This window comes from Lipophrys pholis, assembly GCF_963383615.2.
Source record: "Lipophrys pholis genome assembly, chromosome: 20".
NCBI lineage: Eukaryota > Metazoa > Chordata > Actinopteri > Blenniiformes > Blenniidae > Lipophrys > Lipophrys pholis.
In genome coordinates, this window is record NC_137648.1 from 5,982,475 (window position 1) to 6,009,598 (window position 27,124).

The 27,124-nt window shown below is 41.9% G+C and overlaps 1 protein-coding gene across 2 annotated transcripts in view; it reads right to left on the reverse strand.

Moving 5' to 3' along the window:
• The window catches only part of stau2 (staufen double-stranded RNA binding protein 2), a 101,599-nt gene that overhangs the window by 24,942 nt on the left and 49,533 nt on the right, over positions 1-27,124 (reverse strand). The window contains exons 12-13 of one of the 2 annotated variants that reach the window (XM_080488937.1): positions 21,322-21,677; positions 6,244-6,357 (exon numbers count right to left, since the gene is read on the reverse strand). In XM_080488937.1, the coding sequence (XP_080345063.1) occupies positions 6,244-6,357; positions 21,322-21,677 (470 nt within the window). Of the gene's footprint in view, positions 1-5,764; positions 6,358-21,321; positions 21,678-27,124 lie in introns of those variants that run through there. The other variant, XM_080488936.1, reaches the window with a different exon arrangement.

Sequence of the window (27,124 nt, forward strand, 5' to 3'; positions counted from 1 at the left end):
GTTTGTGTATTTTGTACGAGATAATAAAAGACGGTCAAGAGACCCAACTGCGGGGCCTTTTTGTCAAGGAAAACCACAAACAGTAAAGTGCTTGCGTTTGCAAATCACAGAGGAACGCAAGAGACCTGCAGTGCATGGAACACATTAATCCAGAAAAGCAGCCCTCATTACCTGAAAGCACGTCTACAACACATTTTAATCCCGATACACTATGGTCAACATGTCAAATCAAATCAGCCTAAAAGTACTCGTGCTGCAGGAAACCCAAGTGGCCACAGCTGACAAATCTGGGAGCCAGGGTCCCTGAGACGCAGGGTGGCTCAGCTGAGGACATTACTGCACGCAAAGCCAGCCCTGCACACACCCGGCCCAAGTCCACACACAGACACACAGACACACACACACACACACACACACACACACACACACACACACACACACACACACACACACACACACACACACACACACACACACACACACACACACACACACACACACACACACACACACAAAAGTCTGGTGGCAGACAACAGTCACCCTGTCATCTTCGATTGCAGACCACTCATGTTGGACCAGCGACACCTCACACACAGCGCAGTGGGCCTCGGCCCCCCTGGTGTCCCACTGCCGCCACAGAGGGAGTGCCAGAGAGTTACTTCAGCTCTGCAGAACAAACACAGAAATCGCTCTGTCGAAAAAAAGCATGTAGTCCTACAAAAATAAGTCTAAATAAATGCCGGCGCAGTGGAGTCATCTCTGGCTGTAGGTTTGACGGCGTCCAATATGGTTGAACACGTAAGCTGTCAAAACACAGACCTGCAACTAAAAATATCCAATCAGGACGTAACACAGACGTCGCATGTACAACCGACAAAGATAAACATGCAGCGCTTCACTTTCATTATTTTGACATCTTTGAGAAATGATCACAGATCCTCTGAGGTGGAACCAGCTCCCAGTTTCAGTTCGGGAGGTCATCACGGTATCTACTTTTAAGGTTAGGCTTAAAAGTTCTCTATTGAATTAAGCTTACAGCTAAGGCTGGTTCAGGCCACCCTGGACCATTTTCTAGTGAAGCTGCTATTGGTTTAGACTGCTGGTAAACTTACACTGAGCTTCTTTCCTTTCTCACGCTCAGTATCACTATTGTGTGTCACTAACATGCTCTCTCTCTCTCTCCTGTAGTCTGTGCTCTCTCCCCTTCTTCTCCTTTCTCCTCGGACCTTCTGGAAGTTCATGGTCTGAGCCTCCTGCCCCAAGCCTGCAGTGAGTGGATCCATGGCAATATGTTTGTTGCTTGTGTCACTGTCATCAGAACAGCAGAGTCTCCACCTCTGAGTCTGGTTCGTCTTGATGATTGAATTACTTTATGGAGACGTGGGTAAAAGTGCCACTTTTCCATCAAGTTATCACACTGTACTAAACTATATTTGACCGTGCCTTCTTTTTGCTTCGTACGTTACGTTTAACATATCAACAAAATGGGCCGCAACTCACCAATGAGTCGATCCACTAAAATCAGTTGGATACTAACCTGAAAACATGTTGACAAATATATTTTGGCTTCAGGTTAGCTCCAGTAAATGCTGCAGCTGACGGGCTCACATGTGCTTGGCAGATGGCACCGAGTCGATGGCACATGAGGTCAGAAAGATCCCTCAGCTGTATATCTCTCATACATACAGGCCCTCCAGGAATGTCAGTACAAAGCAGAGCAGTATGTGGAGTTCACGTTATACAAAAAAAAAAAAAAAAAAAAAAAGAGCTTCTGTGTAATGTGTGTTTGCACTTGTTTTTATAATGCAGAACAATAATAAGTAACATGCATCACCTCTGTCCTGGATCTATAATGTCTATTTACATTTAGCAGACACTGTTATCCAAAGCAACGGATGTCTAAGGTGAATATGCCAAGCAAGTCCAAAGAACAGGCCGAGCAGGGAGTAGCTGATGAGAGGGAGAGCTACAAAGCATAATAAAGTGCATTTTAATTACTTTTTTTTCCAAAAATAAATGGGCCGAAATTGCAACGGCACAGTTTCACCTTCAGCTTTTAGGTACGAGGCTGTGTGTTTGAAGGAAGCACTAAGCAAATGTACAGGATGTGGTCTAATTGTAATGTATTGAGTTTGCGTAAAATGCTGCTTGCATTTGATTGCAGTTACTTTTAACAGTATTAGGAAAACAAATTGAATCTGCTGCTTGTGTCTTCTTTGCTCTTTTTTCCCCCACTTTGTCAGCAGATTCAAAGCTCCGGTTGTAGAACAGTGTTCAATGTTCAAATCAGAAACCTACACAGAAACTTTACTCTGTATCTTACATAAGTAATCCATAAGTTATACACATGGGAAACTTTATGACACAAATAATACTACATGTTATACACAAAAAGATGCAGATCTGTGATGTCTGGGAGCTTGAACTGAGAGGTATGTAAACTTATGTATTTGTACAAGTGCTTACAAAATAGAGGTTTATATGCATTTCAATATGGAGAAGCTCCTTAAAGCAATATCTTTATTTAAGTGAAAATAAGATCACGCGTCTTAACAAAGTCAATAGAAATGTAAGTCTATTTATTTGGATGGTTCTAATTTTGTCAAGTTAAATTACAATCGTGAGAAAAACTGCACGTTTCGAGCACATGCTAATCTGTGCATATACAGATGGAAATAATACGAAAGTAATACTTGGCAGTGAACTCTTGAAACAACGTACTGTACAACTGCCAAGTTTCTACAGCTTGTGACTTTCAATTGAAAGCCTTACATGTGTTTTGTTTTGCAACCAATAGTCTTCGAGAGCCAAAGCATTTCCTATTTAATTCAGCGTAAATCAATAGTTTCAAACTAGCCAACTATCACAGAGAACCTGACTCTTATGAGTTCACGAACAGCTGGAAAAACATATATGAAAGTGAAAAAACAGAATCGCAATATAACATGAAAGGGGATGCATGATGATACTGATTACTAGTATTTACATTTTGACAATAGTTGACTCGGGGAGGGGGGGTGGGGGGTGTCCCAGATGTAATCAAATACTGATTAATAAATGAAAGGTGGCAGAACAGTGAATACATATGAACACTGCACTTATCCTCCCAGCTCTCTTTGAGCTTCGGTAGTCTCTCATTTTAGAAATTCGGCCAACTTCTATAAAACTTCATGCACTTCAGGGTTGCAGGAGACTGAAACAATGCTAACAAAACAGATTTCTTAAAAAAAAAAAAGTATAAGTAAAAGTATACATCTAAATATTTTAAGTGAAATAAAATAAAAACCAACACTGTCAATATGATTCAAAACGACACAAAACAGACTGTGTACAGTCATTTCCATGAGTCAGCTTCGTCCACGTCCACTATTGACATTGTATTTAGTCCTTTGTGATCCTCACATGATCAATGGGCTGTAATGGAAAGTCGTCCAACTCTTTATCAAGGACACATTGAGTTACGCACAGCCCCAGATGGGATGCCACCATCGAGCATAGGAACAGCCTCTTCTCCACTCTCAGTGACTCCTCGTCTTTCCCTTGAAAATTCAATTTCAAAATTGGCCTTTTATTGCCCTGAGTGGAAGGAATGCTTGTCTAATGGTCACATGTTGTTAGTATTGTCTGTTGGCGCCACACCTGTCTGGTCCAAGGATTAACTCCATTGCAGAAATTTGGCACTTGACTCCACACACTTTTCTATTTTTTTTGTAATCTCTAATTTAGGTTACTTTGACCCATCTTAATAAAACATGAAAAGTTCAAGGAGATGGAAATCACCCTTTATCTTAAACAGTTGTATTTTACAAGCAGTGTTTATCCTTCAGTTCAGAGTAGACATGGATGTGCGTCATGCTTGTCCTTGCAGACAACACTTGCTTGGATTAACAACAGATTCTTTGTCAATAGACACAAGAAGTCAAATGGTCTATGTCAGAGTAAAGGTAAGCTCATTTAGAAAGGCTTTCATAACAAAAATAAAGTAATCGTTCTTGATGTTTCTTGACGCAATTCAATGTTCAATTCAATGTTATACAAGGTATTTTAATGTTGTACCAAGGATGCCACTTATGATAGCGCCATGTTTCAGCCAAGTTTTAGCATGACCATAAAGACATCAGTTAGTTTCATTGCTTGCTACATCCATCTTTTACTTTAAATTCAACATTTTCAAGCAGAAAATAGACAGAATCCTCATATAGGAAAATTAATTAGACTTTTTATACATAATAAGATATGTTGTTCATATCTTGGCCCTTCATGCCTCCATCCTCAATCAGCAGAGACACATGTAGAACGGTTCCTGGTGATTTGTATTAGTTGCCCATGGATTACCTTCCACAAACCTCAAAGAGAGACGTGCAGGAAATTCCCAGAGAGAAGTGTAATTAAGCTGCCTGGAATCACCACAACCTGCTGTGCTAATTGAATGTGTGTGGCACCTTAAAGAGGCTCCGGGAAAATATTTATTAGATCTTGGCAAAGAGATTTCTTGTTCCTTCTTATCAGGCTCACCACTGTCTAATTGCACAGATTAAATTGCAGGTTGAACGGTTGTTAAAATGTGGCGGAGGAAACACACAGAGCTCCACTGAACAACAGATCAGTTTAGAATTGTGCAAGAGGAGGCCTGCGATTCATGCCTGTGAGCGAAGCCCTCATGCAGGCTTACAGGTGACTCTGTGGGGACTTGTTAAGAAGACAACAACAGCCTGCATCTCTGCAATTGTCCACGCACCAGCCGTAGAGAAGCCGGCCGAGTGTGTGACGCCCTTGGGACTGTTCAAGTGTTGGGGTTTGGGGGGCTGCTGAGGGTGACCCCTTATTGTTAGGTGCTCCTTTGTGGTCATACTCCTCACTGTACTGAGGAGAGGAAAAGAAAGGCCTTCTCTAACAGTCGGTCATGCCCCAGTGCTCCTGGCAACAACAGGTCCCAAGGACGCAGACCTGCCTGGCCTATATTGGCTTGGCTCTCTGTTAGCGGTGGCGACACCAGCCCCCTGTCAGCTGTCCCATTCGGGGCGGAGCCGGCCCTTTATTAAAGCTTTGAAGAGCACTGAACAAAGGGCTGTCCTATGTTTAGATGATAGAATGTAAGCAACTGGTTTTCTGCTTGGGCAACACAAGACAAAGAGCCTCCTTCTGAATACGGGGAGTACGCCAAAGAGAGTGAGTGAGAAAAACTAGAGAGGGAGGGAGCGAGAACGCGGGGTCCGCCTCAAGTTGTGGAGATACTCCATCAGGTTTCTGGATGGATGTGGGGGGGGGGGTGGGATTACTCTGATGGATTGGAAATCACTGTGAAGTGGCGGGTATGTGTGGGGAGGAACAGACGGCTGTCAGAAAGAAATGCAGCCAGTGATTATTATCACAGGTGCTTCTGATACCCCGGAGATTAATAACAGAGACACAGAGACAGAGCTTAATTAGAGGATGAGACCCCTGTCAAAGACTCTTCACAATATACTCCATATGCAACACTATATACTGTATATGGTCTCTTTCATTACGCCAGGATAAACACAAATAGAATCTGGGACTGTGAGAGGGTTAATGCAGGCATAGCAGCATCAGCGTGTACTTTCTCCAGGCTGGCAAAAAGAAATCACAGAGCAGCAAATCCCAGCAATAAAAGTTTTATAAGTATTTTTTATTTTGTTAGATTTTGTATCAACTTGTTACTGCCATATTTGACTCAACTGCATTCACGAAGAAATATGATCATTACAAATGTCTTGTTTATTTTATTTGTCATTTTATATTTATGTAGGGAAAATCATACGATAATAAAAACATTTATAGCAGCGCTGGACTTATGAATCCTGTTCAGCTGCGAGGAGAGCTATTTATTAGTTATTGGAACATTTATTCCCTGAACGCAGCACGGAAAATCAGGAAGTAAACGGTACATATGCAAATCAATTGATGCACTTTCTGATCATGTTATTGCACAATTTAAGGAAGTTGCAGAAAACAATTTGGTTCCATTTCCCAGGTTGCAATTGCAATCAGTAACTATAATAGAGGCTGATAATCAACCAAACAGCTTCAGGCAATACTGAACTATCTTCACCATCAAGAAAGAAGAATCACTCCTTTAAGGTGGTAGCACCTATACCAGGGGTGTCAAATACAAGACCTATGATCCAAAACAAGATTGAATGATTGATCGTCTCTGAAAGGAGTCATATAAATCTTTTTCTTCTTGTACAATGATATAAGAATATACATGCATGCACAGACCTGGTCATGGCTGGCTTGGAGGGTGCTCCCGGTGCCGTGGAAAGTCATTTGCACAGGGGAGAGGGTCAGATAGGTCACAAATTCCTTGCCACTCTGCGCATCACTGTACTGCACCTGGAAGGATAAGGGAGGCAGGGTTAGTAACCTCGACATTAAATCGGCGGAGAAATAAGTGCAAAGGTATTGACACATCTTGAGGCTTCAGTGGCGTGCAATCCTGCGTGGTTGGCTTGAGAGGAAATCTTGCATGTCTAATTGCCACTACAGAGCATTTGTGGACAATTATCTACACTGTATGGAAATGGCAATCGGCATAAATGGATGTAAGTGCATGAATCAGTGCATGTGTGGTTTGCAGGGGGGCATGGTGATCACATCACTGGCGACCCCTCATCATTGGGAGGTTAACTCTGCAGGCATTCCTAAAGGCTGTGCAATCAGGGCTGTTATGACATGATGCTCCTCTGGGACAGTCTGCTCCTGAGATGCAAAGCTTTCGGTAATACTGCCTGCTTAGTTTGCCCTACTTCTCACTGGCTCTCACTCTGCGCAGGCATGTGTTTTTGAATGTGTTTATCTGTGTTTGTGTACATATGTTTGCCTGGCCTACTTATGCCCAGGACAGCTGCAGGCACCTTAATAAATACCACAAATGACTCCCAAGTTCTGAAAGGAGAGAAATGTCCGATGGGTGCAGACAGACAAAAGGACAGAAGGAACAAGAGAAGACGTCTCCGACTGGAGGCTTTACACTTCAATGAGCACAAGAAAATAAGCAAGGTTGTAGGTATAATACTAAAGCAACTGCGAAGTTTAAAGCTTTGCCACTATGAATGGACTGCACTCAAACCTCCTCAGATACAATAAAATATGGCAGTCTCAAATTGAGAATTAATTTTGGAGAAAGATTTTTTTTTTCTTATCCATCTTTTATCTAACTTAGTGTTTGTACACACTGCAATTTTAGCGATCTTATGAGATTACCTGCTACACTTTGTGACATGGATTTCAGAAATTTGGGTACGACAGTGAGTGACTGTATGATGCCGCTGTCCACTGAACCGACCTCAGTACAGAAGAAAAACGTACGCCAGTGGTGTCTTCACCAGTCACCGACAGTTCATTCTCGCTAGCAGAGAATGAACTGGCTTTTAAGCGCGAGGAGATTGTTGATGGGAGACATGGTCTAGCATTGTTGGTGGTTGTTAGTCACTGTCGCTTAAATCTTTTCAGTCATGACAAAAGAACATATTAGAATTGCTTATCTTCTACCTGAGTCGGCCAAAATGACACAGTTTATGGCCGCCTTCAGGGTTGCAGGGGTCTGGAGCCAATCCCAGCTGACTATGGGCGATTGTCGGTTACACCCCGGACAGGTCACCAGTCATCAAAAGGCACGCACACACACACGCACACACACTCAACTGCATGTTTTTAAACTGTGGGAGGACACTGAGTATATGGGGAAAACCCAAGCACCAACCTGGAACTACATAATTGTGCAGCCTAGATGCTAAAATGCATAATTTTTGAGCGGCTGTGATTCCGTTTCAGCAGCGGGTCTTTTTCCAATCAGATGGTTGTGGGGTTGATCACCCAACTTTCCCTGCCCATATGTGGGAGTGTCCTTGAGCAAAGCACTGAACTGCTCTCACCGCAGCTTGAGCACCTTGCACGGCAGCCGTCGCCATTGGTGTGTGAATGGATGAATGAGACCAACAGAGTGAAGCAATTTCAAATGGCTGAAAATGAAAATCACCATATAAGTAAAATTCATTTACCAAGAACATAGTTTCCATTCCAAAGACAAGCTTTCCTCACTGGATCAAAGTTTCATCTCGGATCGCCTATAATTTAATGCTGATAAAAGTATCCTACTTGAGAGTTTGTGCCAGCGCGTGTATGCGCACTCAAGTGGATCTATATGATCTGTGACTGAAAGCTTCCAGAGCGATGTGTGTGCGTTTCTCTCCGAGTGAGTTATGATCAGCCAGCCGGACACATGGAAGTCTGCCTATAAAGACACAGACCCATCCTGAAGGGCACAATCTGTTTGACAGATATCAAATTGTGAAGATACGAACATTCATGTGATGTTACGTACAGAACAGACATACCCGGTGGCATGCATGTGCACACACACAGAGATGGGCCCGTGGTGATAAATTGAGGAATGCTATCTGTTATGTGTATGAATGATGAATGTAGTAAAGTGAGCCATGGAAAAAGCTTTCCCTGACAAGTTAATCCCCCAATTTATTTTCCAGACCTCAACATTAAGGAGTGAAGGCACTATTTAGAGGTAAGAACACAATAGTTTGGTAATAACAATAAGAGTGTCGGAAATGTATCTGAATGACTGTGGTTGTTCAATTAATGTGTAACTAAGAATCTGTGAACACAAAAAGTTCATGAACATGACTGAATGTCCTTAATGCAGTTTTATTTAAACATGTATGGACGCCAGCAGTTGGGAACATGTGACTGAGTTCTAATCAACCTGTCCGATCAGCAGACAGTCAGCTTGGGTCTTCCGGAGCGAAATGTCTGGACTCCAGCTGAGGATGAGATCTTTTAATATCACATTTAAATTTCAAAAAGTTCCACCCCGGTAGCCGTTTTTCAAAAGTTACGTTTTCAGCGACTCTCTCGTGTAAAGTAGTGTAAACGAAGATCCAAAACGCAACGAAAGTTTTGAGTTTTCACTTGAAAACGTTGTTCTGCAAATTGGCTTTAGAGGTATTAAATTCCTAATAATCATCAACTTTCCTTTTCATTTGTTTAGTTAACGGCAACTACCAATTACAGAGCATACTCAGTGTGAGACTTTGAGGGACCATGGTTATATATATATATAAAAAAATCCATATCAAAGGTAAAACCTGTGCAACAAAACAACAATGAAAGTTTCCTCGTCATCAAATTGTTACTTAACTTGAAGTGCGTGCCGAAAGTGCATCTTGGCCCATGTTTGCTGTGTTAGCAGCTTATAATCTGAGGGCACAGTCTGGCAGACTGTTCAAAGAAGTTTCTCCCAGCCTCATGATTAATCATAGCCATATTTAGGGTGTGATTTCAAAGAAACCGATCCCCAAACACCAACTCATCCTGTTTGTAACCTCAAGACCTTTGTACACAACAAGTGGAGTGAAACTTGAGTTATAAACCCTTTGCAACAAAACATAACAGTTTCCCACCTTTTAATCACACCATTTCTTTTTTTTTTTTTTTGAAAAGAAAAACCATCCCAACAACCACATAAATGAAATCTTAAATGTGTGTAACAAGACCATTTGGGCATGTCAAGATCTGTTTTTGTCATTTAAGCGGAAGATAATCTGTGGGCAAAGTCTGGCACACGGTTCAAAGACATTGCTCTCAGCCTCATAACTAATCATAGCTACGTTTAGATTATGATTTCAAAGATAATGATCCAGAATACCAACTACTCATGTTCAAAACCACAAAACCTTTGTATTCAACAAGTAAGAGTGTAAATGGGTTAAACCCTCTGCAACAACAACACAACAGCTTTGTGCGTAATCTAAAATATGTGTCAGTTAAGTACGCCAACATCCGCTTTTATTACTGGCAGATAAAAAGATCTTAGGGGCAAAAAAACAAATATTTTTCAATAGCAGATGATTTGAATGCATTGTCCGTAACGTGGTGTTAAGATGTTTCCTCCAGCCTCATGCCAAGCAATACAATCCAGAGGAACCATCTGTTCCAGTTAATAAGCACTAAGTGCATAGTAGAGTGTAAATGAGTTAAACCCTGTGCAACAACAAAATAATAGTTTTCCCCCCATTTAATCAAACCGTTACACGAAAACCATCACAACACACATCAGCCACTTTGGGCTAAATCTAAAGGGTGTGTTGCAAGTGTATTTCGACATGTCGACGTCAGCTTTTGCTTTAACAGCACAAAATCTGTGGGCAGAGAGCAGCACATGGTTCAAAGATGTTGCGTTCAACCTCAGAATTAATCTAAGCCGTGTTGTGAGCGGGATGTCAAATAAACCAATCCAGAACACTAACCTTCTTTCACATTAATGAGTTTAAAAACCATTGTGTGCGACAAGTGGAGTGCACATCAGTCGTAAACCAGGAATCTCTGTGGGTTTCTCGATACTTTCAAAATGCCACCACAACTATGTGTCACTGATTTAAGACCTGGTCAACAATATTATCACTGTATGCTGCCTTAAGATAGAAATACAACACGGGATCATGCGTAAAAACATTTGCTTTATCTGTTTAAATGAGTGGCCCCTGAATGGGAAAATGATTGGGATTGACTGAAACTACCAAACACAGCCGCTGGTGTGAATGGGCTTCCTTATCTCATGAATCACTTCAATATATCTAACATGAGTTTTTAAAAATGAGGTTCAGTATCTTTTATTTTTTCCTCAAATAATAACTGAACCCTAAGACTAGGTAATGGTGTTATTGGTTTTCTCGTTGAATATCTGCTGTTTCACAACCCTCTTGTTATTATAACCCACCAATCACTATTCCAATACGACTTCCTGCCTAATGATGTGTAGGTCCCACTTTTGTTGCTTTAGTTGACTCCTCACCAGGACTCGGGCAGCATTGATAAACTCAACTCGACTAATCATACTTTATAAAATCCCTTGGGGAAGTTCATATTTCTAGGATGCGATGGGGTCAAGGGTCTTGCTCAGGAACCAACAGCGGTGACTGGTCTGCCGTGGGATTCGGACTCGCAAAGTTCCGATCCCAAGTCCGCCTCTCTGGCTCCAATTCTCTGCATTTGACCGATTCTATAATTAGGAGCAGTGGCCTGCCATTACAGTGTCCGGGGAGCGGGTGAGACGAGGGGAGAGGGTCAGGGGCCCTCAGTGAACCTGTCGGCTGTGGGAATCAAACCAGTGAAAGTCAGTTCCCAAGTCCGCTTCTCCAACCTCTAGGCTGCTACTGCTCACCAAGATGTTAGCAGCACCTTCTCCAAGTTGCCAGGTTGGCTCTCTATGTGATCACACGCACGAATGGGCCTAAGCTGTTCATGACCCGATCACCACCTCTCCCTTGCTGGACCGCTATTGACCACTGCAGAGCGGAAACGCCCCACTCAGTATTGTGGATGTTCTTTTAGACTTCTCTAGGTATTAGAATTTGCTTCTCACACTTCAAAGTTTGAGAAATTAATATTCTCTGGTGTCTCAATATATGCTTCCCACAACAAGGTGCTATGATAAAGAGATAATCAGAGCTATCACCTGTAAGTGGTCGTAATTATTAATATAGATGGAAATATGAGACTTCGCTTGTGAAGTTCCTCATGAGGTTACTTCTACTGTTCAGAAATTCTTTTTAAAAAAAAAACAACAACAACAACATGTTTAAGTCATCTCAGCTAATTAATTTTTTTTATATTCAAACAACTAATCTCAGGCTCTTCGGTAAGGTAGCCATGCTCGCTCGTATGTTGGTGTGCTCGATTTTATGTTCGTTTATTTTTTTCTTTACTTTGTATTCTTGGATTCGTTCCCTATGGTCGCTCCTCCACTCATAATCGGTGATGTTATATAATTTTTTTTTCATTCATTCCCTGGGTTTGGGCAAAGTTTTTCTACGTTGGTAAGCGAGAGCTCAAAGTTTATACATCCATGCCAGTCAGCTGTGCTGTGGAAGTCACCAAAAACTAACAAATTGAAATGTTCATTTTATTGCAAAAACATTTAATGCAAAGAAACATGTCGAGTTCGGTTCGACCAGTTCTGGGGAAGAACTTCTGAATTCCCCCTCTGCCTTTCTCTTTGTGTTCAAGTTTCTTCTTTCTTTGCTCGGAACTCACTGCTGCTGTTGGCTTGCCGTGGCCACTGACAAACTACATGTGATACTGGACTTCAGAAGTAAACATGACGCACTCCAGCCACCAGCCAAATCCTGGTTTAAAAAAAAGCAAATGTTGGCAGGTCACCAAACATCACCCGGAGGTTTTTCGTTCTTGGTGGCTGCTTGATAAAACAGTCAAAGTGCGTGATTACTTTGAGGATTTACTAGCAACTCTGACCTGCAGGCAGGAAAGACAGTTGCCTGATCTGCCAGCATCAAAGAACATTACGGCATCATCTCATTTGTGATGATTTGGCGGAAACTAAAATAACGAGCATCTTAAAAACAAACAGTCTATTCCCCCCATCCAGCCCGTCTGTTTTGAGTGCATGTTTGCATGCATCTGTGAGTGCATGCATTCTAAACAGGCCCAACTAATCATCCCAGGTCCATCACAGAAAACAGCCTCTAATCCACTTCCTTCAGAGACAAAGAGGCAGGAGAGTTACGCAAGGCCTGCGATTGATCGGCGGCACTAACGTGGAACGACCTCTGACATCCGGCTTCTAAAGCTGGATGGTTCCTCTTCCAATGCTCCTCTTCATTTGAACAAACATGAACATGCACAAACTAAAAAGCAATCACGCTCAGCATTCAAGCAATTAATAAGTCCGCAAACACGCATGGCTACATCCATGATTACACATCCATATAGAGATGAAGCGTGCACACAGATATAAGCAGAATTCACGCCCCAGTGCACCAAAGTAAAAACAAGCACATCGTGAGCGCTCCGATACACAGCGCCGTCAAGGTAACAGGAAAAACAAATACTTAGGTGTGCTGTCATGTTATTCCAGGCGAAACCGCAACAGTAAAAGCACTGCAGGACTAATAGTGCAATTCCACAATAAACCAAGTGTAGGCAGTAGACGGTCGAAGGGGAGTAAAATAACTTTTGACTTCACAAGAATAAACACAATCATTGTTGGTGAAAAGCAATTAGAGGTTGATGCAGAGCCACTTCAGTGGGGGACCTCAGGGGTCAAGAGTGTTTGAAGCACGCTGTTAATATACCCCACACTTGTAGTAACAAAGCTGCTCCTCTACAAACTTAAAGTGCACTTTGCCTTAATCTCAGCGAGGAGTCTAAAGAAGAGGAGACAAAACGAGCTCGAGGGCCCATTGAAACAAGGTCATTGTTGCTTCTTAAATACACTTTCAAGTAGAGTGTGTTAAAAATAAGTGCAATAAGGGACGACTATCACAGAAACGGCACCATTTACAGGCAAACATATTAAGTTTGTTCATTAAACATGTTATGAGAATTAAATACCCCCCAAAATAAATCAGTCAGGTCAGCCAACTAAGCCCTGGAGCATCATCTCTTCAGAGCAGTGGTGTCAAACATAAGGTCCGTGGGCCAAAACCAGTCCAAGAGGCTCTCATCGGACCAAATCACTAAGTAAATGGTAAAAATGTCATTGTTTTTTTCTTAACACATTATTTTGAGAGTAGTGGACACAACGCAATACTGAGACCTGAGCTGAGATATCGGTGATGCTGCCATGAAAGCTGGAAATCTAGCACTGCCCTCAAAGCCATGTTGTCAGAGTGAGTTTGTAAAAAACATGCATAAAGCAATTTTCACATTATATTTTAATGTGTGTTTGTATTTAAAATGTGTTGGGCACCACGACTTTAGAGACAATTAAATACTCTGACACAGTACAGAGAAGTATTTATCAGAGAAAAAAAACATGACACATTAATCATGAAAGAGAAAGCAGCACTTAGGTCTGAGTGGATAGAAAGAGGCGTTTCAGTTTTTGGTGATTATCTTTATTGGAGTAGTTAGCTTATGTGGAAAGTTTAATAATTGTTGTAATTTTCCACTTTTATTTTCAAAGTGCCAGACGAAGGAGTGCAGTTCTTTTTAGATAATAAGAGGTTTTTATGCCTCTTGACCATGCTGTGTCATCTCTGATAGCTGTTTCTGCTTGAACCGATCAAGCTGACGCTTAAATTGATTTTTTTAAATATTCTCAAATAGAAAACGAATTCACTATTTTTGAAGGTAAAGGTAATAGGCAATGGATGGAGGAAGTCTTAGCAAAGAAGAGCATGAGAATAGTTTGTGTATGACAAGAGGATGCAGGAGATGAAGTGAGGTAAAGTACCCACTGAGTGAACGTTATTTTTTTTTCCAGTAAAACTGACAATGACAGCGTGTGCAGATATCTACACAAAAATACCCCACAAAGAGGTAAGGAATATAGACGTAAAGTGCTTTCCCATGCAGTCAGAAGCTTGCAAACCAAAGTGACATTGCAACATTTTCCTGTTAGGCGGAAAAGAAAACATTCAGACCATTGCCATCATAACTTGCATTGTTCTCTGCCCATTGTTGTTGCATTATAAACCAGATATCCAGAGAGAAAATTGTAATTTTAGTATGTTTTGGTTCCTGTCATTAAATTGTCATCACGAAAATTTGCACAAGCTCGCACGATGGAAAAGGAGATTGAACTGATGAAAGAACCAGAGTGATGTTCAGATTATAAAGATAATTGATTACATCTGGTTCCAAGCAAGGCTCCAGCTTAACACATCCTCCATCGGCCCATGTCGAGACGGTGCTAGAACTAAGCTGGAATAACTGCGTAGTGCTAAGAATTACATAAAATAAGATCAATACTGTCAGAATACAAAAGATCAAAGATGAGTAAAAAAAAAAAAAACAAAGGAAAGGAGAAAAAATGATTATGCAGCATATTCAAATTTGCACTGCTGTGGGGGCACATGACGGTATTTGATTTAAAGGTTTGCGAATGTTCTTGATTGCGGTGTAAAAACATCATCACTCAGTTTTGCCAAACACACACAGACGCAGGCCTACGCACCAACACGCATGCAGAGGGCCACCATGTAAGCAGAGAGACTGCGCGCCGAGCCAGCACAGCATTAGCGGTCTGATTTATACCGCCGACAAAACTTGTTTTCGAAGATCGCTCTTCACACAAATATGCCGCAGAGCGCAGCTGGAAGCCATCACCCTGCCGCGGAAATCAAAGGTGGTGGGATTAGCCATCGCAAAATGTATTTTCTATCGCAAATCCCAGAGTAAACACAGAGTGGAGGAATGAGATGATGACAAGGAGGTTGGAAACAAACTGTTAGAGTCTGTGAACGTTTGATGTTGATATAGAGATGAGAGCGAGCAAAGGAGATCAGGCAAGGAGGAGAAAGCGGGGTGGTGGTGGTGGTGGTGGTGGTGGGGTGGCTGGAAAAAATGTGCGTCTGTGTACGTAGAAACTGTCAGGGAGGGTACGAGGTGTAGCCGGCACCATTTGAAGTGGTTTTTCGACACGGCCAAAGAAGGAAGCGAGGAGAGAGAAGAACAAACAACGCGAAAGTGTGAGAAATCCTGGGAACTGTACTGAATGGATATCAACACCCGCCACCCGCCAAGGATAGTGTTTTCATTAACATGGGATTTCCAACACAAAAGTTCTGATTCCAGCAAAGCACAAGTACATCCCTCCCTTCTCTGCAAAGCCGTCTCCGAGCCAGGTCTGCCGTGACGAGATGAAATAACTGGGCTGATTGATATCTCTGCTGATCTTATTGCCTTGGAGATTGGACAGATCTTATATATACAGTCGATACGAACTCAACGGTTTTTTGTTTTTTTTAAACTAGTATTTCACCTCTGATCCATATGATGATTATGTGTTTTTGTACATTTAACAGCACATATTTAAACATCTTGAGTGATCCCTTCACCCTTCCCATGCAGAAGCAATATAATTTATCACTACATACCTTTTAGCAGGTAATCAAAAATTTACAAGCCGCTTAAAATCTATGCTACGATACATTAAATGGTTCTGTCAAATTTTCCACAATACCACTGGAGGTTGTTACTTTACGGTACCTCATTCACAGAATTTACTACTTAAGTAAATTGAGAACTGAGAGTAGATAGATGAGAGAGAATAAGAAAAAAGTGTCCAGTGTTTTTTCTTTTTGTTCATGTTTTAATTCACCATGTGCACATCGAGTCTATTTGCAGAACACTTGTTAAAATATGAAAAATTTTAAAAAACGAACCCAATACTACTGACATTTGTTATATTTTCATTTATTAACCATAAAAAAAACATGATTTTAGAGGAAACTGTTCCATTTGAAAGCTTGATACTTAATAAGAGCCACTGCTTCAGTCAGTGTAATAACATTTTCCCCTGCAGGGGTATCAGAGGGCTTTAAAAAGGGTAAGACAGCAGTGGGGGTCACATGGTTGCCCTTATTGTACACAATTTTCCTTTTTCTTAGATTTTTCAGAGAAGAGATCATAATAAGAAGTAAGAGAAGTTAAAAGTGACAAATATATTACAAAAACATATGTATGCTTAAGTGCATTTATTGTAAACGTAATAGGGACACATAAATATCAGATACACAGGCACATTATACACACTGGCCTCTGAAACAATATGTATTGCTTGCATCAATCCTATGTCTTTAGTCATTCTCTGTAGAGATAAATATCCTGTAAGTAGGAACAATAATGTCAGCTTAGAATCTGCAAACCAGCTAGTGTAAACATCAACTCCCTAAGAAGGCTGGTGATGCACAGATGAAGTAAGATTATACTTATTAAATCTATACTTTCAAGGTTATTTGATACAGTATGTGTGCTAATCTTAAGAACTGATTTCTGATGAACAATTTTCTTTGCCCAATAGAATTTAAATTAACGTTTTGCTTGGTTTCAATTGTCTTTCTTTGCTCTTTTCTTGTTTTCTTTTGTTTAAATGACATTGAACTCCACCAGAAAGACAAACTTTCTGTTATAATCATCCATTTTTTTTCCCTAAAGTTTGCTTTTTTTTCTCCTTTTAGAATAAAGTTCAGGCAAACAGGCGTGCCTAATGTTAATCAGATCGGAGGCAGCATATTTCAAGATTCAAGATTCAGGATTCAAAAATACTAACCCCATTCATCCTTTCGGGGCAATTTAAAACAGCCCACGCTGAGTAGACATGTAAGCACAGACATAAGAATTTAAAGACCATAGCACAGAAAAAGTGCACACAAACCACATGATAAATATCATAAATACTCATCTAGAGTCCTCATATAAAGTGCACTGGCAACTTGGCAAAGAGGGAGAAAGTGGGGTGGGGGTGGGGGTGGGGGGGTTCCATTGGGTCTCTCTTCATTCAGATGTGTGTGACAGCGCCACGTGGAGAAAAAAAAAAATCATTAGGTCTCCATCAATCAATGATCTTCTAATATAAAAGTTTCCTGCACATTTCTGAATGAGCTAACAAGTAATAAAATGACGCGATGGCAGTCTGAGATGACTATTAAGTGATGTGATGGCAGAATAAATGGGCAGCTGGTGACTGCGATGCCGAGATCAAACCCTTCAGCGACTCCAAACTACACAAACAGCGAGAGCAATTAAATAAGTCAGATGATCTGAGAAAGAGTTCAAGAGGAAACAATCTTGGACAAAGTGTAAAAAGATAAGAACAAAATAGGTAAATAGAAATATCAAACAGGAAGATAGGAGGATAATCAGAAATCAGGGGAATCTGTTACGTGGGTCTTACTCCGTACTTCATCCTTAGTGCATGTGTTGTCTATTACCTCCTGCTTTTTTGTTTCTGCCCTACTTCCAACTCACATACCCGCCGTGCCAACAACACGCCAGCCAAATTAATAGCAAATACACACACACAGACTTGCACATGCACACACACAAAAACACACTGGAATAAGTGCCAGCATCCTTGCTCCAAGCTGGCATGAGTACAACACACTGTTGCTTATCCAGTCAGAGCTTCCACTAGAGGCTATTTTCCAATCAAATCAAAAGAAGGGCTTAGCAGGTAGGCCCGGGCCTTTGTCTGCGGGGCTGGATAGGATGAAACAGACACTATGAAAATGTCCCCTGTGCTTGCTTAGTTGGTTTAATCCAGTGTTGGGCAGTCACTGTAATCCGCTCACTTGGATAACATAATTACATCACAAAAACAAAAGTTACTAATCAGACCAGGAGATTATTATCAAATTACTCCCAAAAAAAAAAAAATAATAATTCTAGCAGATCGAAGTGCTAGTTTGTTGTTGATTGTGGTTGAGAGAAAGCCGCTTCAACACAAAGCAGCACATGACGTGACCAGTGGAAAAGCAGACAAGTGCAGCTTTTGGCAAAAACAGTTGAAATCTGTGGTGATTTGGCCCACAAAAACACATAAGAATACATAAGCCCTAAAAAGCCTGCCTAACATGGCTGTGTATGCAGCCAGAGGTTCTCATTACAAACCCACATGATATGAAACATCCCCTCAATAGAACACATATTGTCCGCATGTCTCAGTTACAGCCCGAATTCTTCACTAAAGAAACACACTCGCAACAAACAGGCACATGAAAATATTTGATCGTGCTGACGTTTGTTTTGTGCATTCATTCACAGATGCCCTTGTAACAACACACAGACGAGACGCATGTTCAGACCAAAGTGAAAAGAGTTATAGATTGTAAAGTTTGGGAACGATTGAATGACTTAAAACGTCGCAGACAGGATTTGCCCAACTCTTCCATTTCCACTAAACAGAACCTGCTGTGTGTGTGTGTGTGTGTGTGTGTGTGTGTGTGTGTGTGTGTGTGTGTGTGTGTGTGTGTGTGTGTGTGTGTGTGTGTGTGTGTGTGTGTGTGTGTGTGTGTGTGTGTGTGTGTGTGTGTGTGTGTGTGTGTGTGTGTGTTTTTTTGGGCTTGGCCGGGCAGCAGAGCTCTCTCAGGTTACACTCACACAGGAAGGCTCAAAGCAATAACAAAGGCCTTTCAAAGGAACCCTCAGCAGGTTAAGATAAAATGTTTTCGCTTAAACTGATAAAAAGCATCTGCAGGTTAAATGAACTGACGCTGGTATCAGTGGCGTGGTATGTGCAGCAGATCGGCCCGAAACATATTAAAACGCACACCAAGCTCTTCTATCACTATTCAATGCAGAGAGTGCTAAGAACAAGTGTGTGTGCGCGCGTGTGTGTGTGTGTGTGTGTGTGTGTGTGTGTCCACAAACACCTGCAAGGTTTGGTTCCAGCTCAAAATCTACAGCCTGCCAATAACATCTACAGTGAGAAACAGAAAACCCAAAAGTGTGCATCATGCAATTTCTAAGTGTAGGTCTTTAATAGTTCCACCTGCGTTGCAGCTTTGTTTCGGCAGAAAAAGTCTTCTATGCAGGAATTGTTGCGCGTCTGTATATCTAAGACGTATAATTGCGTATAATTGCAGTTTGTGTAAAACACCTTGTGTGTGGTGAGATGTTTGGAATGTGCATACTCAGAGCTGTGCGTGACGACAAGGACCTGTACATGTCTGTCTTCACCCGCCTCTCAACCGGCAGGCCCTTCTAAAGCAGATTTACCTTCTGCTCTGGCGCAATACACGTTTGTCTGCCGCTACGGGCTTTCTGTGCCCTCAGTCTGGACTAACAGGGACACTTAAGGTTTTATTGAGCAAGGTTCAACTCGTTCTGTAATATTATGTCGAGAGAACGGTGCGGCCTGTTGTTGTGTTTAAATATCGAGATCCAGTGCTGAGGAGAAAGCATGCAGATTAGAAAAACTGTGCCAACTGGTCCTCATCGAAGTAAAAAAAAAACAAACAAAAAAAAACCATACGTTGCAGTCGGACAGACATTCACGGGTTCTTGTAAGAAGGCATGGATCTAAACATATTACACATGAAGCAGTCGTATTGTTACAGCCATACAAATCTGTTCACGCACCAACTTTATTATGTACAAAAAAAAAAGATAGTTTAAGCACAATTTTAACTTCGCCCTCACACACAGACGTGTGCACAAATCGAAATACACCTTCTCCACACTCACACACACAGCCACACACTCCGGCTCATAATCACTTGTATGGTCATGCAGGATCTTTGTAGACAATATTATAAAAGTCTACAACTATTGCATGAGAAAGTTTTGAAGTGGTTTATTTGTGTGGCTGTTTTTTCAAAAACCACACTAGTTGCCCAAGGCCATACTCTTATTCCTGGCATGGGCCTATAGGGTGAGCAATCATTGCAGGGCTGTATGACACTGTGTGAGTGTGTGTGGCAGAGGTTAATATTGATGCATAGTCTTTCCAACAGCCTGCCTTGTCACTTCCAGTGCATGTGTACATACTGTACGATCTAGTTTATTTCCAATTGTGACTTTTATCCCCCAATTGATGCCAGGTACATTGCGCAAGTGAAATAAATGTGAAATTAAAAACCACTGTACGGATATCAGCGTGGAGTCCAATTTAAAATGGGTTGTAATGCGGGAAACACACCGTAGCAACTAAATGAAATCTGGAAAATGGAAAGACCGTGAAAGAAAAGAAGGGGGTTATTGCGACCGAGTAGTTGTGTTTCTGTCTTTTTTTGGCAATAATTTGAGGGGAAACAAAGGAAATGCTGATTACTGTGCAGAATACACATCTGAGATCTGACATTGTGGCTAAGAAGCACAAGAAGTTGCACAGAATGACAAAATTGAGTAAATAGTCACTAATTAAGCTACAGGGGAATGTCCACAGCACAGGTCACACATTTAATGAGAGGTGGTGACTGTTCAGCTGATAAGAAAATGAGATGCATCAGACTCTGTCCAGTTAAGCTCAGCAGGTGTTTGACTGGGTATGCTTTGGGTTCCTGCAGCTTAACAAGCGAGAAAGGCTAATCAAATTCTGGCCATCAAAATATGTGGGGAGAGTTTACCTATAAAAAAAAAAAGGCAATTTTTTTCTCTTTCTTTGTAATTTCTTTCAAAGATGCCTAACCAATTGTTTTAGTAGAAGGGAATGTTGAATATTTGTTTATTTAGGTTTTGGTGAAGCAAAATAAAAGTGAAAAATTGACATATTTCACTGCATTTCTAAAAAAAAAACACCAAAATTTCAACTTGATCATGATTTGTTATTTCATTTTACAAAATTGCAAATTTTTCACAAATTAGACATACCATATTACACTGAAATAGAAGAGAACTTTGATGCCTCCATTCATAGGTTATTATGGTATGATTCTCCTCAAGATCAAATGAACTGAAAAAGTGTGACACCCCTGTTGTGGATGAAATGTTAGCCTAACTTGAGAAGTGTAACGCCACATGATATGAGTTTTTCTGTTGCATTCGGCAGGCAGTGGACTCTGGTAAAGTGGGGCGGCCTTTCCGCAGCTTGCAGCTTACCTGGAAGCCTTGGATGCGAGCCAGGTAGTCCAGCTGCTGTGCTGGCTGTACCGAGACGCCGCAGGCGAGGTTTTTCCCCTTGATGGGCAGCGAGGCTTCGGCTGTGGGCGACTGACCGTTGAGCAGCAACTCCCTGGCCATGGTGGCGGTGGGGCTGGGCGAGGTGGATGAGCCACTGTAATAGGGAGGGTGTCCTGGGGGGAGCGGGGAAGAGCAGGGCCCCATGTCTTTGGATGTCATGTAGTTTACCGAGCCCCCGCTGTTGCCCCCGGGGCCCGGAGCACTGCCACCCTGCTTTCTACTGGCCTCCATCTCCTGATAGACGTCGGGGCTGAGGTGGAGCAGACCTTTCTGGGCTGAAGTGGTGGAGGAAGAGGAAAGAAGGGGGAAAAAAAAGAAAAAAATATGATTCGTATTCTTAAATCATTCTTGGCTACAGATTGAAGAGTTTAAATTCCACATTGATTGAGGAATGCCTCCTCGATCAGTCTCACAATGTCCCTACAAAGGCGTATTTTTGCATCAGTGATCGCCCAACTGTGTCTATTTGTGTGCATACGAGTGTGGCATTCCTGCATCCAACGTAGTTGACAGTTTCCTGTGGTTTGGCAGACCGGGGCACTATCAAAGGGTCTGCTGGGAAAGACGCTGCCTCTTTCTTCCTCACACTCGAACACAAACACAGAGACACAAACGAAGCATCTACCAATATCAACAGAGTGTCTATGACTTCATCTTTGATGGGAAACGACATCCTCAGCTCCACGTTATTATTAGTGCTTCTTCAACAGAACCTGGATCAGACTGAGTGGATGATTTGTTGGTGTGGAATAAATTTGAGCAGAACCACTTTGACGTGGGCCAGTTGGTTATTTGGAAGCGGCTCGATGTAGACATGCTGCAGGTTCCAGTCAGCTGAGCACAAACGCATGCCAGGGTCACATCCTGATGCAGACTACTTGGATAAATCGTATTCGTTGACACTGGCTGTGTGGACTCAGATAATACTGGCCTGAAACAGTTGTGACGGGTGGAAGGAGGAAACACTGGTGGGCTGATGCTCAGTGTTGTCGTCACTTTGTGAGAGTGAGAAGAAAGAAAATGAGTCACAGAAGAGGGGGAAGAAAAAGCAGGTATATGAAGGGAGTGAAAGAATAAAAGAGATGGATGAGCTGAAAGGCTGCTGAAATGGAAGGAGGAGGTGGAGATGAGTGGATGTAAAACCCGTGCAGAGGCTCCAAGCCCAGCCAAGGTCACCAGAGACAGGAAGACCAGCTGTCTGTGTGTCTGTGCGTACGTCTGTGGGCTTGTTTGTGAGTGCATATGGACCAACAGCTGGGAGAGAGCACTGGAGTGAGCACATGACTGACAGGCCACTTCCTGTTTGAGTTAACATTTACCATCACACATCGAAACACAGAAAGAGAGAACGAGAGAGACAGTTTTGCACACTCCTATCTTGCGCTACTCGAAGATTTCTGGGAACCTGTTGACAGTATTTCCCATTATGAAGAAAAAATAAATAAAAAATAAATTAAAAAACGTGCGTTCCTTTCCAGAAGGGCAGAGCTGTAGGAAACAGCAATGAAATCCAGGGCTTATTACTCATACTACAACAAACTGCCCCTTGCCAGCAATGACACAACTGCTAGGATTTTTCTCCCCCCTCCCAATTATGATGACAACTTTAATTTGAATTTACACAAGTAAAACTCGCAGGCCTGTGCATTCTGAATGTAGCATCATAAAAAATGAAAGGTGTTAGCCAACATGACATCAGCAGCGTACAAAGAGTATCAGGAGGAGGGGCGGTGAATGCAATCCATGTGAGCTTGTGTGACTGCTTAAGTGTGCATGTGAGGATGTTTGCATGGTTGCATGTGATTGAGTAGTTGAAGCTGTTGTCAGATAGTGAGCGAGAGCGTGAGAGCGAGGCAGAGCAGTGCCGACACAAAGGAGGCAGAGAGAATAAGTAAGAGTGACGGAGTGTGTTTGTGCGTGCTGTTGGACAGCGATTGTGAAATTGTCTACATGAAGTGGGGAGCAAGCTGGAGCGAGAGGGGAGAGCAGCGGAATGAGGCTGAGGAGTTTGGGGGGGGGGAATGAAAGACGGGGGGAGAGTGTGTTTCGTGGTGCTGGTTCCAGGCAGTTGTGGAGGGGTCCCACCCAGACTCGGTGTCCGGTGGGCCAGGGGAGCACTGGAGGGAAGCCAGAGCCAAGCATGAGACTGATCGAAAACAGATAGGGCCGGAGCCCACTGCTATAAATCACCACTGTGGAGCAAGACCTTCACATAGTTCACACATGCACACAATGCGCAGGCACACATGCGCACACACATATGAACAGCAGGAAATGAAATGTGGCAACTCAAGTGAAAAGCCCCACTGCAATACCCATGGGAATAGAAAGGAGAAAAATCACTCTCCGTACGTTTTTTTTTTTTAACTCCTCCTTCCTGTCTCTAAGCCACCCGGCTTGTTGTAGCAATGTCTTCCACAGCTTACATAGGGCAAAGGACACTTACATGCACACACATACACACATCATGAATGTTGAAGGGGGTCTAAGTCGTGTGTGTGTGTGTGTGTGTGTGTCTGTGCGTGTGTACGAGAAAAGAAAAGAAAACAGACAAAGCAATAAATAGACAGCCCTTGACACATTTACCTACTTTCTCCAACTCTGCCTTAGATAACGCACAAAGGATCCCTGTATAGAATGTAGTCGATGACATAACAGATCTCCAGAAAATTCTTTTTTTTCCCTGCTGCCTAAAGCAAGCAAACTGTACAAATGATCACAAATGTACATTACACCAATCCTCTTGGTGTCGCTTTAGAGTGGCTTTCAATGTGATTTCAAAACACATTTGACTTTTTGATCCAACTTTTCAGAGCAGAATAAGAAAAAAGCTGCTCTGATAAGTAAAGTGGAAAATAACAAAGAGCAAGTCAAATGGTGACGCCACAATTATGTCTCCGTACAACAACTCCAGTGGCTTCCAAATGGTATTTCAGAAATATAAGTAATTCTTCTTATATAATCACAATGCACCAAACTAGAAGTAATTCCCTTTTCCACTGCATGTAAAATTGCCATTTACCCATAAAATTACACCTTCCTAAATAAATGAGTCACAATGAGACACACAGTTCTTGCCACAAAAACTTCTAAAAACATTTCATTTTGTTCTTATTCTTCTTTTAACTTTTGCTTTAAAATGTAAGCTCCAACAATGTTTCTAAAAGTTGAAATGTTGATTGTGTCTTCCAGTTTAAAAAAAACCCAAAACTTGCAGGTTGGGTCTTTTTTGAGTTTAACACAATACAGATACAGATGTTAATTTGTTGCTGTGCAAGTTGAGGCAATGAGACTTTTGTGGTCCTGCTGGTGACATGGCACAATGCTGCATGAAATTGCATTCGTTGCAGATAAAAAAAAAAGTACAAAATATTCTCCTGCACTATTGTGCAGCACATAAGGGGAACATTTTCACAGCGTTATTTGTGCCAACAGAAGAATCGTTTTACAGAATTTGTGATCACTTGGCTTAAAGTGGTCGCGTCTCAATCTGCAACCGCTTTCGATCAGCTACTTGTGATCTTGAACGTTTGCATTGATCGCTTACCATTACAACATATTCACATTGATGACACAACAAAAGTAATAACTTCAGCTGTGAAGAAAGCTGCAAAAACGCCCGTCAAGTCCGTCGACCGAAGATCGTGAAAGAATTTTTATGTTCCGACATCAAACGCACCAAAGTGACAAGGGAGCACATTTTCCAGCGAACACCAGAGTTTGTGATTTCCACTTTCCACTGCTCAGTCAATCAAAACAAAACAAAGCATAAACCAGAAACATCCTCCACTCACACTCGCACACTCAGAAAACGGAGGCCAGCTGTATCTGTGTGAACGAGCTGTAAATGGCGTTTATGCGATAAACAGTATTCAGGCATTAGCGTCGTGTGAGTGTTGTGCGGTTTGTGCAACGTTAAAAAGCTAATTAGCGGCGAGCTAGCCCTCAAGCTGGGTGAGATAAACTCAATAGAAATGGCACCGGACCAAGGGCACACTCCTAGCCAGCAATAGAATAATCACCAAATAAGGAAGACTTTGTTTCCCAAGGGGCTCGACTCTGGAGGTATTGGGCAATGCCTGGGGCTTGGGCAACCATAGAAACCACAACCACCAAAATAGTTTATCCAAGAGAATAATCTTTCATATTTAAACATGATTTGGATGATGCATCACTCAGAGGATTGGACTCAATCACAGATATGAGTGCTTTGTAAGCTGTGGCAGCGTGTCAATTCTCAGCTGGATTCGTCATTTCAAGTGTCAACCAGCAACGAGCAAACACAACAAGCCCCAGTGATTACCCCTTCCAGCTTTCCTTTTTTCTACAGCTCAACATGAGAGAGCTGAAACATCACGTCCATTCTCCTCTCCAGATTGAAGTTGGATACCCCGTGTCAGAGCAACGTCGCTCTGCCAAGAGCCTCCATTAGACCAGTGACGACAGCACATTTGAATCTAATAAGGCTATCTGTTTGTTTTCTACTTTGCTGCTCGACATCGTACAGGCTGCTCATTTGTCCCCTAAACCTCTCTTTCTCAAGCTGCTGGCATTCACTTTGATGGCATCTGGGGTAAAACTGCTTTCAGCTTGTCCTTTCATCAGTCCGGGACATAAAAACTTAGACTCGATATTGCAGCGCACGGCCACCTGCTTAATCAACACAGTAATGTTTTATTTGTACTTTTTAACCTGTGATAAATATGAATTCTCTCAACATGAGCGCCACGTAAAGTCAGGGAAAGAAACATAGCTGGACTCGAGAGACAAAAAAAACCCAACTGAAAATAGACTGCGGACGCTGAAAATAGCTTCTGATGTAAATGTAAAAATCTATTGTTGTCTTAGTTTGATTACTAACAAACAGTCAACCCAACAGATAGAGCTGCTTGAAACCAGCTGTTTCATACAAAACAGCATTCCTGTGCTTTTGGGTGGCAAGTCCTTTGAGTCCTACCCACCCCTCTTTAAATACGATGTCCCTTAACCCGATCACATTCCCGTGTTGTATGCTTGTTTAAATCCTGTGAATAATATATTTTGCGTTATCTCACAGCTGAAAATGTCGATAGTAGGGGATTTGTTTCCAGATGAGGTGACGATTAAGGAAGCTGCCTCACTTCTTTCGTCTTAATAGCTGGTCCATCCTGGACAGAGACGTATGGACTGAAGCTTAGCTGCACATTTATGACCAGCTGCATGATTATAGTTGGCTTGGTGAACATTTTAGACGAAACAGCAGCACTGGTTGGCATTGCAGTAGATGCTCTTTGAGGTGACAGCTAAGGCACTTTGATTTGAATTTTAAAAACATGATTAGAGAGTATACGTGATGAAAATGTATATTTATTTCCAACAAACCAAACAATTAATAAATGTGTCGGGGGGGGGGGGGGTACCACATTATACCACAAGGCAGTTCTGAATAAATTGGCTGTATGGTTGGGATTATTGTATTCTGTGGGGACAAGGTAATGTGTGATGGAATACCATATTCTCTGGACAATAAGTCCCACTTTTTGTTGTTGTTTGGTCATGCCACTTCTTTATCCTTAACTTACCTGTATATACCAGCTGGGACCACTAGAGGGCACTGTATGACAACAGATTGAGCTACAATACCAATATATTAACCAAATTTTACTGACAGCGTAAGCAAAATACAACCGCTCCAAAGCAGAATAAAAAAAACAAAAACAAAAAAAAGACGATCAAATATGCA